The sequence below is a fragment of the Oncorhynchus mykiss genome, chromosome 3, assembly GCF_013265735.2.
Source record: "Oncorhynchus mykiss isolate Arlee chromosome 3, USDA_OmykA_1.1, whole genome shotgun sequence".
In the NCBI taxonomy this organism is placed as follows: domain Eukaryota; kingdom Metazoa; phylum Chordata; class Actinopteri; order Salmoniformes; family Salmonidae; genus Oncorhynchus; species Oncorhynchus mykiss.
This window is the reverse complement of record NC_048567.1, coordinates 39,257,383-39,270,552: the sequence shown is the minus strand read 5'-3', so window position 1 is coordinate 39,270,552 and position 13,170 is coordinate 39,257,383. Positions and strand designations below refer to the sequence as shown.

The following is a 13,170-nucleotide window of genomic DNA, read 5'->3' as shown; positions in this document are numbered from 1 at the left end:
ATAATGGGCCTCTGTACGCCTATGTAGATATTCCATAAAAAATCAGCCGTTGCCAGCTGCAATAGCAATAACAAAAAATGTGATTTTCTTTGGAAAAACAAGGACATTTCTAAATGACCCCAAACTTTTGAACGGTAGTGTACATCCAGACAAAGGTGTTTGAGTGTATATGGTGGGCATATTGGATTCCTAACATAGTTAAAGTAAACAAAAATAGACTTGAGTACAGGTCATAAGTACAGTACACAAATCTGAAACATTTCTCATTTAAAATGTGTATGTATACAGTTGATTAAACCACCATTTAGGGGTAATATGGCAGTGATGTTGGATTTTGGATGTCATATTGGATTTGGAGTGAAATCTAGGGGGCCCCCTAACGTAATTGCATGAGGGGTTAAACATATAAAATCCACAGAGGAACATTTGACTGGAAAAATGACAGATTTCAGTATCTGAGCCCACTTTTCTTATAGATGAATACAATGGCCACAACATTTTTTTTTTTTTAAATGTCATTGGAAAGTTGTCTATTGAACAGTTACCATACCAAAAAGTGAAGTTCATCATCATGATTCATCCTAAATATTAATAGTTGATATTTCTACCTATTGTATCTGTGTGTTTACAGGTCTACATTTCCAAGCTGTATTAAGATATCCTAATGTTGTTTATCTGTTTATGTAGGGCAGCCTTGTATTCCACATTCTAGCAATATCAGAGCCTGGCAATACTCTTCACATTTTTAGTTTAGGGGGTGCTTTAGAGCAAATTACAATAGCCACTAATCAAAAAACATGTTACTGCATTTACAGTAACAATACAGCACTGATTTAGATCACAGATAACTTGGAAAGTTGTCTATTGAACAGCTACCAAAAGGAAAACCTGGTAAATATTTTTAGACATACAACCATCTATTTCGTATATAGGAGAACTTAGAGATATGTTAAAATATGGTTGTGCTTTGTTATACCTCGGGTATCTCAAAAACTAAAGCCCTGTTTGAGGATTGGTCACTAGCCTAGCAAACTGGAATACAACCAGATGAGGTTTGAGGAAGTGAAAATGAAATTGAGCTGTCGATTGCAGAGGCGTAGCCGTAGACCAATGAGCACGACTTCCGTGCTCCAGAACCCCTTACGTACAACGCCATCTATGTCCAGGGGACGTGAAACGAATATATCGGGAGGGGGATTTCCACGCAAAGCACTTCCTTTACTTGTTTTGCTTTCGATCTGGACACTGAAATAGGCTAATAGCTTTCCTTTTGGTACGCAAAATCACACACTACACGGGGATAACTTTGCGACTGGCAAGAGGACTGTCGATACCTCAAGTTGAATAGAACACTTTATCGCAGGTAACGTTTCCGCATGTTGTTTTTGCTGAAGAGTTATGTATCCATAGAATCATGAAGCGACCATGTAAACCCTAATCGAAAGCAATAGAACCTTGATCCGATCATGGGCAACCGACAATCCGACATGGAATGAAGTTTATTTTCACTTTTGGGTTGACATGTCAGCCAGCTTTCTGGTGAACTTGAACAGCTGTCAGTTTTGGCCACAGCATGACTTTGCGAGACGGATGCAATGTATATTTGTTGCCAACTGTGGCGCATAGCGCACCAGAATGTCGATAAACCATTGAAGTAACCATTTATCGGTAGTTGTCTTTTACATTGTGTATGTTATTATCAGGCTCAGAAAGAAATTGGAAGCATAATGGAATTGGTTCTGGTAAATGACATGACTACTAGGCTACAAATGCAGGGTTGACTAAATTATAACTACAAGTTCGTTATTTTATTGGCTTAATGTTCTTAATGGAATATGTATGATAAACCCAATATGCAAATATATTAAAGTAACATTCTCATAACCTGTTACAGTTGATTGGTTTAGGAGTTTCTTGCGTTTTGTTGGAGTGGACCTTGATCACAAACGTGATTACTCTACTTGCAGCACTAACTAGAGGTCATGGTTATCACAAACCTTATGTGCACCGTTAACCTATTTTCAAGATTCATTAACACCTTATTACACATCAACAGAGTACAGTTCGACATGTGATATAACACATCTGAACGTATTATTGTGTGTTGTTGTGGCCCCTCTGTATTAAATGTGTTTTGGTACTGGGTCCTGCTCTGTATGAGATCAGATGTTGCTGATAATCTCAGGGAATTGTCATCCCCCAAATGGGCCAATTGGTCTCAGATGTTTTCTGATCTGTTGCTGTCTTCAGGACGTGAAGTGAAGGGTTAATTCATTAAATTTACTGTTTATTTCCTCCTTGCTCTGTGTCTGCAGGCCACCATGCCAGTGGAGAGGATGCGAATGCGACCATGGCTGGAGGAACAGATCAACTCTTGCCTAATTCCTGGGCTGAAATGGGTTAATAGAGTAAGTGAAATGTATCTTTATTGAGATACTGAGTTTGCCTTAGTATGGAAGTTCACCATATTCTAAGTTTATACTGTACCTGGTTTTCAAGCTTTGCTGATTCAACAATTGCTACCAAACCCACCAACATAACCCCTCCATCATATAGGAACACAAACAGGCATGTACACATCTAAACAGCCTGTGTGCATCTTACTATATTCTTTAACAACTTTTTTGAGTAGCACTTTATAAAAACTCCACGTAATAAAGCATTTATAATGAATTAGTAAATTGTTTATTTATCATGTATTAATCATTACTCGATTCTTTAGATTTAATATACTGTAGGTCCTTATAAACCATTTACTAATCATTAGTTAAGTATTTTTGCATCACTTCATCTAAAGTGTGGGCAATTTATATTTTATAAATACTTCATAAATGTGAACATGCCATTGGTAGACACTCCAGCATTACCGGATCTTTCTTATGGTCTCAAAATAGCCTAGAACATATCAATGGTAAAATAATAAGCACACTTGACAGGATGTTAAAAGAACTATGTCAAACATTTTATCTACAAAAACTGTTGTGAAGGAACTGTTGCAAGGACTTAAGGAAGAGTTGTAATGTGAATGTTTTGCTAATGTTGTCAACCTCGCAAACTAATTATAAAATAACGAGCTGTAGCCTACATACAACAGCTAGCCACACCGGACAGTTTTTCTTTAGTGGATTTTTATTCCTGCATTACTACTGATATGTGATTGAGGTAGAAATGTTACATGTATTATTTTCAGGTAGAAATGTTACATATATAGTGCATTCGGGAAGTATTCAGACCCCTTCACCTTTTCCACATTTTGTTACGTTACTGCCTTATTCCAAAATGGATTAAATCCCCAGTCCACAATCTACACACAATACCCTATAATGACAAACCCTATGAGACTCGAAATTGAGCTCAGGTGCATCCTGTTTCCATTGATTATCCTTGATGTTTCTACAATTGGAGTCCACCTGTGGTAAATTCAATTGGTTGGACATGATTTGGGAAGGCACACAGCTGTCTATATAAGGTCCCACAGATGTCAGAGCAAAAACCAAGCCATGAGTTTGAAGGAATTGTCCGTAGAGCTCCGAGACAGGATTGTGTCGAGGCACAGATCTGGGGAAGGGTACGAAAAAATGTCAGCAGCATTGAAGGTCCCCAAGAATACAGTGGCCTCCATCATTCTTAAACGGAAGACATTTAGATTTCCCAAGGCTCTTCCCAGAGCTGGCAGCCCGACCAAACTGATCACTCTGGGGGAAGGGCCTTGGTCAGGGAGGTGATCAAGAACCCGAAGTTCACTCTGACAGAGTTAATCTGTGGAGATGGGAGAACATGCAGTACTCCACCAATCATGCCTTTATGGTAGAGTGGCCAGACTGAAGATATTCCTCAGTAAAGGGCACATGACAGCCAGCTTTGTTTTTTTGCCAAAATAAATATAAAGGAATCTCAGACCATGAGAAACAAGATTCTCTGATCTGATGAAACCAAGATTGAACTCTTTGGCATGAATGCCAAGTGTCACTTCTGGATGAAACCTGGCACCATCCCTACGATGAAGCATGGTGGTGGCAGCATCATGATGTGTGGATGTTTATCAGTGGCAGGGACTGGGAGACTAGTCAGGATTGAGGGAAGAATGAATGGAGCAAAGTACAGAGAGATTCTTGATGAAAACCTGGTCCAGAGCGCTCAGGACCTCAGACTAGTGTGAAGGTTTACCTTCCAACAGGACAACGACCCTAAGCACACAGCCAAGACAACACAGAAGTGGATTTGGGACAAGTCTCTGAATTTCCTTGAGTGGCCCAGCCAGAGCCCAGACTTGAACCCGATCGAACATCTCTGGAGAGACCTGAAAATAGCTGTGCAGCGACGCTCCCCATCCAACCTGACAGAGCTTGAGGGGATCTGCAGAGAAGAATGGGAGAAACTCCCCAAATACAGGTGTGTCAAGCTTGTAGCGTCATACCCAATATGAGTCAAGGCTGTTAACGCTGCCAAAGGTGCTTCAACAAAGTAGTGAGTAAAGAGTCTGAATACTTATGTAAATGTGATATGTCTGTTTAAAAAAACTGTGTGTAAATTGATGAGAAAAAAAAACTATTTCACCAATTTTAGAATAAGGCTGTAACGTAACAAAATGTGGAAAAAGTGAAGGGGTCTGAATATTTATAACCTTCAAATGCTTCCAGTGCTTCAGTCTTTAAAAACAGACTATTTTCACATATGACTTTGTTTGTCAGCACCTTTAATGGGAATTTAAAGGAAGTATCTATTTAAACATAATAAGATAGTTCAGCGAAAGAATGTATTCAGATATTTGTTTCCGTACCTCGTAAGCAGTCTATGGACTCATCTTAATCTCTTGTGGAATGCGTAGGAATGTTTTCATCCCTGATTATTTGGACGTGGGGAGATTAATCATGCAGCTGACCAAATCACGCAAGGTGTGTGCGATGTGTTAGCCAAATCATAAATGTCTGAATCATTGTTGTAATGAACCTGCAGGAGAAGAGGATCTTCCAGATTCCATGGATGCATGCTGCAAGACATGGCTGGGATTTGGAAAAAGATGCTCCTTTATTCAAGAACTGGGCCATTCATACAGGTACAGTTATGAAAATGAAATGATAAGAACTGGCTAACAATACACAGTATGTTACATTACCAATGCCACTGTTATGTGTTATGATCAGAGTTATGTCTCAAGTTTATGCAGCAGCATAGCCTTCCAATAATAAGTCATTTTTTATATTCAGGAAAATACCAACTAGGGATCGACAAACCAGACCCGAAAACATGGAAGGCCAATTTCCGCTGTGCAATGAACTCTCTGCCTGATATTGAGGAGGTGAAAGACAAGAGCATCAAGAAGGGAACCAACGCTTTCAGGGTATACAAGATGCTGTCTGCGTCAGAGCGCCAGACCAAGAAAGGCAAGTGGTTGCCTCTCTAGCTCTGAGAGAACAATGATTGGGGCTCCCGAGTGGTGCAGTGGTCTAAGACACTGCATCTCATTGGTAGACACGACATTACAGACACCCTGGTTAAAATCCAGCTGTATCACAACCGGCTGTGATTGGGAGTCCCATAGGGCGGCACACAATTGGCTCAGCATCGTCCAGGTTTGGCCGGTTTGGTGTAGGTTGTCATTGGAAATAAGAATTTGTTCTTAACTGACTTGCCTAGTTAAATAAAGGTTAAATAAATACATAAAATTAAATTAGAAATGGCAGAGACCGAATTAAAGATCAGCTTCCAGAGAGGATAACACTTATGGCTTTACTGTGTAGCTACTAGCCAAGTTAATTCATTTATAATATGTGCTGTAAGCACGGTTTTATATGTTATTAACACTTGATTATGTAGATGCACATTTGTTAATGTTGTAGATATTTTTACATTACTGTTAATTTGCAATCAACAGTTTATCTACATGTTCTTCTCGCTGAGACGGTTGCATAGGCTTGAAATTGACACACTGAAAAATATTAATTTGTGTCCACCTTTTAACAGTGGAATGTCATGTTGATGTGTTTTCTAGGAAAGAAAAGGAGGGAAAAAGAGGGAAAAAACAAGGTAATAACTAGACCTCAGTCCATTACTATTCAATTTCACATTCAGACCATTCTAACCATTCAGACCATTCTAACCATTCAGACCACTCTTAACCATTCTAACCATTCAGGCCATTCTAACCATTCAGACCATTCAGACCATTCAAAACATTCAGACCATTCAGACCATTCTAACCATTCAAACCATTCAAACCATGCAGACCATTCAAACCATTCTAACCATTCAGACCATTCTAACCATTCAGACCATTCTAACCATTCTAACCATTCAGACCATTCTAACCATTCAGACCATTCAAACCATTCAGACCATTCAAACCATTCAGACCATTCTAACCATTCAGACTATTCTAACCATTCAGACCATTCAAACCATTCTAACCATTCAAACCATTCTAACCATTCAGACCATTCAAACCATTCTAACCATTCAGACCATTCAAACCATTCAGACCATTCTAACCATTCAGACTATTCTAACCATTCAGACCATTCAAACCATTCTGACCATTCAAACCATTCTGACCATTCAAACCATTCAGAGCATTCAAACCATTCTTTGAAATTGATAATTTTACTTGGCAAATGTAAAATGATATTAGCAAGCATGACAGACCTCCAGTGAAGATGGAAAGAGATGCCCACACCTCTCTGCCTCTGTCACCCCAGGAACAGGTGGAGCCCAGGTCCTCATCCATGGAGAGCATGAATGGGTCTGTTGAAGACCATGAAGTGGTGAGGATAGAGGTGAAGGATGAAGTGAAAGAGGAGTACATTACAGACTGCACAGGTAAGAGCTTTGGCATCAGTGTCTGTGTCCACTACACAAATTTAATCAATTGAATTGATGTTGTGTGGTAGACCATTAACCTCTCTGGGATATGTGGGACGCTAGTATCCCACCTGGCCAAAAGCCAGTGAAAATGCCAGAGCGCCAAATTAAAATACATTTCTATAAAAATCTAACTTTCATGAAATCACACATGTAAGATACCAAATGAAAGCTACACTTGTTGTGAATCCAGCCAACATGTCAGATTTCAAAAAGGCTTTTTGTCGAAAGCAAACGATGCTATCATCTGAGGATAGCACCTCCGAAAACAAAGAGAGAAAAGCATATTTCAACCCTGCCGGCGCGACACAAAACCCAGAAATAAAAATAGAATTCATGCCTTACCTTTGACGAGCTTCTTTTGTTGGCACTCCAATATGTCCCATAAACATCACAAATGGTCATTTTGTTCGATTAATTCCGTCGATATATATCCAAAATGTCCATTTATTTGGCGCGTTTGATCCAGAAAAACACCGGTTCCAACTTGCACAACGTGACTACAAAATATCTCAAAAGTTACCTGTAAACTTTGCCAAAACATTTCAAACTACTTTTGTAATACAAATGTAGGTATTTTTTAACGTAAATAATCGATCAAATTGAAGACGGGATGATCTATGTTCAATACAGGAGGAAAATATCTAACAGTGCACTACAAGTGACCCTCGTTCTGAACAGGGCTACTTCTTCATGACACAAAGGAAAAACCTCAACCAATTTCTAAAGACTGTTGACATCCAGTGGAAGCAGTAGGAACTGCAAGAAGGTCCCTTAGAAATCTGGATTCCCAATGAAAATTCCCAACCTCAAAAAAAAAAAAAATCTGAATGGTTTGTCCTCGGGGTTTCGCCTGCTAAATAAGTTCTGTTCTATTCACAGACATGATTCAAACAGTTTTAGAAACTTCAGAGTGTTTTCTATCCAAATCTACTAATAATATGCATATCTTATCTTCTGGGGATGAGTAGCAGGCAGTTGAATTTTGGCATGCATTTCATCCGGACGTGAAAATACTGCCCCGTCACCAAGAAGTTAAGAGAGCACAAAAGGAGTAGTGACAAGGAATGTTATTATGAACATGTATAGTAGTTACACACTTACTAATTAATGTCTTATGCATATAGCTGTGAGTGAATTGTTTAGGCTTTCCACTGGAGGACAAATTTATAACCAGGGATTATCTTAAGCTTCCTCAGAATTTCTTCATCCGGGCAGTCGCAGCCCTGGGGATGACCAGCTGATCATCGATGACCTGCCATATGTGTGTCAGACCATCGAGGTGACCACGGAGAATGAGGAGCAGTCAGTCAGCTCCAGCCACCCGTACCCACTCCAGATCTCCCCTGTGTCCTCGTATGGAGGTCAGTCCACACCCCCTAAATCCTCCCACTCCATCCCAACCCATGCCCTAACACAACAGACGGGGTTGCTTGGAACTCACATCAGTACCCATTATAGGTGTTAATAATGGTATAGTTCCTATAGGTCAGAGCAGCGATGAAAGAGATGTGAATGATTAGAATGTCATTCCAGGTGAATCATTTGATTGGTGATGGAAGATACCACTATATTTTCTAACACCATTGTATACCTGCGACTTGTAAGGCCCACTATCACCTCCATTTTAAAATGCCAAGTCAAATTGAAACATTTGAACCTTTATTCAGTCTAGATAGTATAGTACTGTGGTGTATTGCTTAATGTCTATAAGGGCCATAAGGCTTCCCTGTTGCAAGACCAAGGCCAGACCAGTGCTTGCTATCATAAACATGGCTACATCACCACTGTCATTCAACCTGCTCATGGTATCACTGTAGAATAAGTTAATGTGTTGCTTGGGAGAAGCATTAACACAGAAAGAGTTGAACTCAGAATATGAACTTGTATTTATGCATATTTACACAGTTATTTCTGTATGTGTATGCTTAATATGATACTGTATATGGTTCAGTTGATATTGATCCGCCTGATGTTCTACATATAGTATGATACTGTACATATAACTACTCTACTATTCCTGCATGTTTAGTATTTGGTGAAGCATAACATATAATCTCTACAACGATTATGTGGACAAGTTTACTAGAGTTCATCACTGATGGTAGCAGATAAGCCTATTGTCATTTCACTTTTTTAACTCTGACATTCTTTCATATGCCCATCCTTCTCCAACCTGTTAGTCTGGAAATCCCTGAGTTATGCGTTTTCATGGTTGTTCTTTCTGTTCTGCTTTACAGAGAGTGACACAGACAGTGTGCACAGTGAAGAGGACTCTAAGGAGGTAAGGACACTGAACAATTGCATTGTCCAATTGCATATCTGTGTCAGAAGAAAATCCCATCAGTCAAAAAATTGCCTCCTAACCATTATGTTAGCGAAATAATCATTCAAGACAGCTAGATTATTTTCTACGGTTGGAAAGGAAGTAAAAATCATGAGCTGACACACAGAAGCCTTTGATTTTGAGCCTGTGTGCATTTATGGAGTGCTTGCAGCACAAAGTCACAGCTTTGTTTTATGGTGCCATTGTAGCTGGCTTGTTCTCTTAGCCAAGGGAAGTGCACTTAGCTAGCATAATTAGCTAATTCTAATAGTGCTGAGCGGCATGGCTGGGCCTGCCTGGGTACACAGACACATACTGTACAGACCGCTGAATCATTAACCCTGCCTTATCAAAAGATAAACAAACCTTCACTTGAAACCCACGATTTTGAGTTCATTACATTAGCCAGTTCTACTGCTTTACAGTAGTAAGAATACTGTAACTGTAGAATGGTGGTACTGTCCCTTTTACTTCTACCACTAGCCCAGCCCATATTGTCAGTTCCTGTTCTAAAGTGCTCTGACGTAAAGAAAGACGAAAAACAGAAGGCAGCTCTCTGGTGAATACCGGATTCACTTTTGTCCCCTGGCTAATGATTAAACCTAATTTCATGTCTTGAATTGTGCTCAAAACAAGCCCAATCACAAACCAAGGCACATACATACAGTTACAGAATTCAACAGAATAGCATTCTTTATTTCTCAACCATTATTTCCCTTTTGTGTTGTAGTGTTCTATTGTTTGTCGTGTTCTAATACATAATGACATGCCCATTGGAGAAACAGAGAAAAGTAGTATAATGCCAAGCTATTTTCTTTGCCCTAGAAAGCCCTGGCTGTCAGCTACTTTCAAAAATGTGGACAAGATGGCTATTGTGGTTCTTGTAGAATATCTTGTTACATTGAGCTGGAAGAGGAAATTTGATGCTGCACACACGCACGTGTGTGTATGTCCGTGGGTGAAGAGGGAGGAGATGAGGTTCCTTAGTATAGATGAATCATGCAGAGCTCAACAGCAGGAAGAGCATTTTACAAGCATACAGCGCTTATAAACATGACAATATGTACATGGGCATGCCAATGTGTTCAAGTTGCAGTAATATATTTTCATTGGTAAATATGCCACATGTTTTGCAAGACTTGCTATAGCTAGGTTTCCATCCAATTGGTGACATATTTTAATGCGAAAATGAAAAACTCTGCATAAAGAAAACATGTGCACACAAAATGTAATTTTTCTCTTAAGTTTTCATGTACTGAGTAAAAATCTAAAGTTCAACACACAATAAGATCCCACCATGTTGAATGAACAAATGATCTGTCGGCGTTTATAAAATTGTATCGAAACGTCCTATTTCCATCACAGCTGTTGTGATTTTTTTTTATATGCTATGACTTTACTCGCATGAAAACTGTGGATGGAAATGTGGTTAGTGTCAATGAAATTCCCTCTTCTAATGCTGTCAATGATTTATGAAAATTCTACAAACAGACTACTATACATGTGACGAAATATGCTTGTGGCCAAATCTATATTGAGATCTATCCTGAAATAAGTGTTTGAATGGTTATGGCTGAATTAAACCCACCTTCACTGTGACTTGCAGCATCTTCATGGTGGGCTGTGGGGATCAAGTTTAGCTTCCTCTGTGCTGAGAGTACCATCGTGCTCACTACCCAGCATGGCCACCTTTGTCACTACTGGAAAGGTAACCAACTTCAAAGTGACCAGCACCAGGGACCCCATGCCCCTCATCAGCTACAACAACAGCCCCTGGAAAAGGGACATGCCAGCAGCCCTACACCCTCCTTCAGAGCAGGCTTCCTCCAGCCAGGCCTCTGCTGCAGAGACCCGAGCCAGCGTTATCATGAAGACCTCAGACATCTCTAAGTCCTCTGTGAAGACCTGCTGAAGACCTGGCAGTGCAGTGACTCAAGATATGGGCCAGTCAGTGGCAGGCTTGGCGTTGAAAAGCCTTGATCACAGCTGGCCTTCTTGTTAGACCAGAGTGCCTGCTGGCCTTGTTCGACCAGAGTGCCTACTCATAGGAATGACTGGGACATACAGTACAGTATAGGGGTATGGGGCTCTGTGAGCTGTAGAATATGGATCGATGCCCAAACTGAACCTCCCAAGATCTCAGGGCCTTTTAGATGCGATGGGAGAGAATTAATCTACGAACTGTGAAAATATTTGTAGGGCATCTCATCCCACTTTGCCCACTGTTAATAATGTACATACTAATTTGTCTGCGTAATGGCAAACCGCTTCTGCACCTTATGGAAAGCACTGACGGGGATGTGTCTGGCCACTCTGGGCTGTGTATGTGTGTACACTAACAGCAAAGCTGAAGCTATAGTAGAGGCCTTGTAGAGGCCTTATCTATGGCTCACTTTGCAACCTTGTCTTTGGCCTTCAAGGAGATGCCATCCATAGGATAAAAGGAAGAAGTGAATAAATGCACTTGGTAATTTATCTAGATGCCTTATAAGGCACTCTCTTTTAAGCATATATATACAGTGGGGCAAAAAAGTATTTAGTCAGCCACCAATTGTGCAAGTTCTCCCACTTAAAAAGATGAGAGAGGCCTGTAATTCATCATAGGTACACTTAAACTATGACAGACAAAATTTGAAAAAAAATCCAGAAAATCACATTGTAGGATTTTTAATGAATTTATTTGCAAATTATGGTGGAAAATCAGATTTCTGGCGCTCACAGACCTGTAACTTCTTTTTTAAGAGGCTTCTCTGTCCTCTCGTTACCTCGTTACCTGTATTAATGGCACTCGTTTGAACTTGTTATCAGTATAAAAGACACCTGTCCACAACCTCAAACAGTCACACTCCAAACTCCACTATGGCCAAGACCAAAGATCTGTCAAAGGACACCAGAAACGAAATTGTAGACCTGCACCAGGCTGGGAAGACTGAATCTGCAATAGGTAAGCAGCTTGGTTTGAAGAAATCAACTGTGGGAGCAATTATTAGGAAATGGAAGACATACAAGACCACTGATAATCTCCCTCAATCTGGGGCTCCACGCAAGATCTCACCCCGTGGGGTCAAAATGATCACAAGAACGGTGAGCAAAAATCCCAGAACCACACGGGGAGACCTAGTGAATGACCTGCAGAGAGCTGGGACCAAAGTATCAAAGCCTACCATCAGTAACACACTACGCCGCCAGGGACTCAAATCCTGCAGTGCCAGACGTGTCCCCCTGCTTAAGCCAGTACATGTCCAGGCCCGTCTGAAGTTTGCTAGAGAGCATTTGGATGATCCAGAAGAAGATTGGGAGAATGCCATATGGTCAGATGAAACCAAAATACGACTTTTTGGTAAAAACTCAACTCGTCGTGTTTGGAGGACAAAGAATGCTGAGTTGCATCCAAAGAACACCATACCTACTGTGAAGTATGGGGGTGGAAACATCATGCTTTGGGACTGTTTTTTTTGCAAAGGGACCAGGACGACTGATCCGTGTAAAGGAAAGAATGAATGGGGCCATGTATCGTGAGATTTTGAGTGAAAACCTCCTTCCATCAGCAAGGGCATTGAAGATGAAACGTTGCTGGGTCTTTCAGCATGATAATGATCCCAAACACACCGCCCGGGCAACGAAGGAGTGGCTTCGTAAGAAGCATTTCAAGGTCCTGGAGTGGCCTAGCCAGTCTCCAGATCTCAACCCCATAGAAAATCTTTGAAGGGAGTTGAAAGTCCGTGTTGCCCAGCAACAGCCCCAAAACATCACTGCTCTAGAGGAGATCTGCATGGAGGAATGGACCAAAATACCAGCAACAGTGTGTGAAAACCTTGTGAAGACTTACAGAAAACATTTGACCTCTGTCATTGCCAACAAAGGGTATATAACAAAGTATTGAGATAAACTTTTGTTATTGACCAAATACTTATTTTCCACCATAATTTGCAAATAAATTCATTAAAAATCCTACAATGTGATTTTCTGGAGAAAAAAAATCGAAT

General features: G+C 40.4%; 1 protein-coding gene across 3 annotated transcripts; it reads left to right on the top strand.

The window, feature by feature from the left end:
- The first annotated feature begins 1,086 nt into the window (after window positions 1–1,086).
- LOC110519953 (interferon regulatory factor 2) lies at window positions 1,087–11,762 on the top strand. Of its 3 annotated transcripts, none has more exons than XM_036974067.1 (9): window positions 1,087–1,363; window positions 2,317–2,408; window positions 4,957–5,056; window positions 5,208–5,384; window positions 5,993–6,027; window positions 6,696–6,816; window positions 8,058–8,222; window positions 9,099–9,142; window positions 10,791–11,762. In XM_036974067.1, exons 2-9 carry the CDS (start codon window positions 2,322–2,324, stop codon window positions 11,094–11,096), a joined length of 1,035 nt encoding a protein of 344 aa, XP_036829962.1. In that variant the 5' UTR covers window positions 1,087–1,363; window positions 2,317–2,321; the 3' UTR covers window positions 11,097–11,762. The 3 variants fall into 3 exon arrangements, with proteins under 3 accessions (XP_036829962.1, XP_036829960.1, XP_036829961.1); XM_036974065.1 differs by having other exon boundaries at window positions 1,134–1,363; window positions 2,316–2,408; window positions 8,049–8,222; XM_036974066.1 differs by lacking the exon at window positions 1,087–1,363 and adding an exon at window positions 1,383–1,668 and having other exon boundaries at window positions 2,316–2,408; window positions 8,049–8,222.
- Window positions 11,763–13,170: the final 1,408 nt, after the last annotated feature.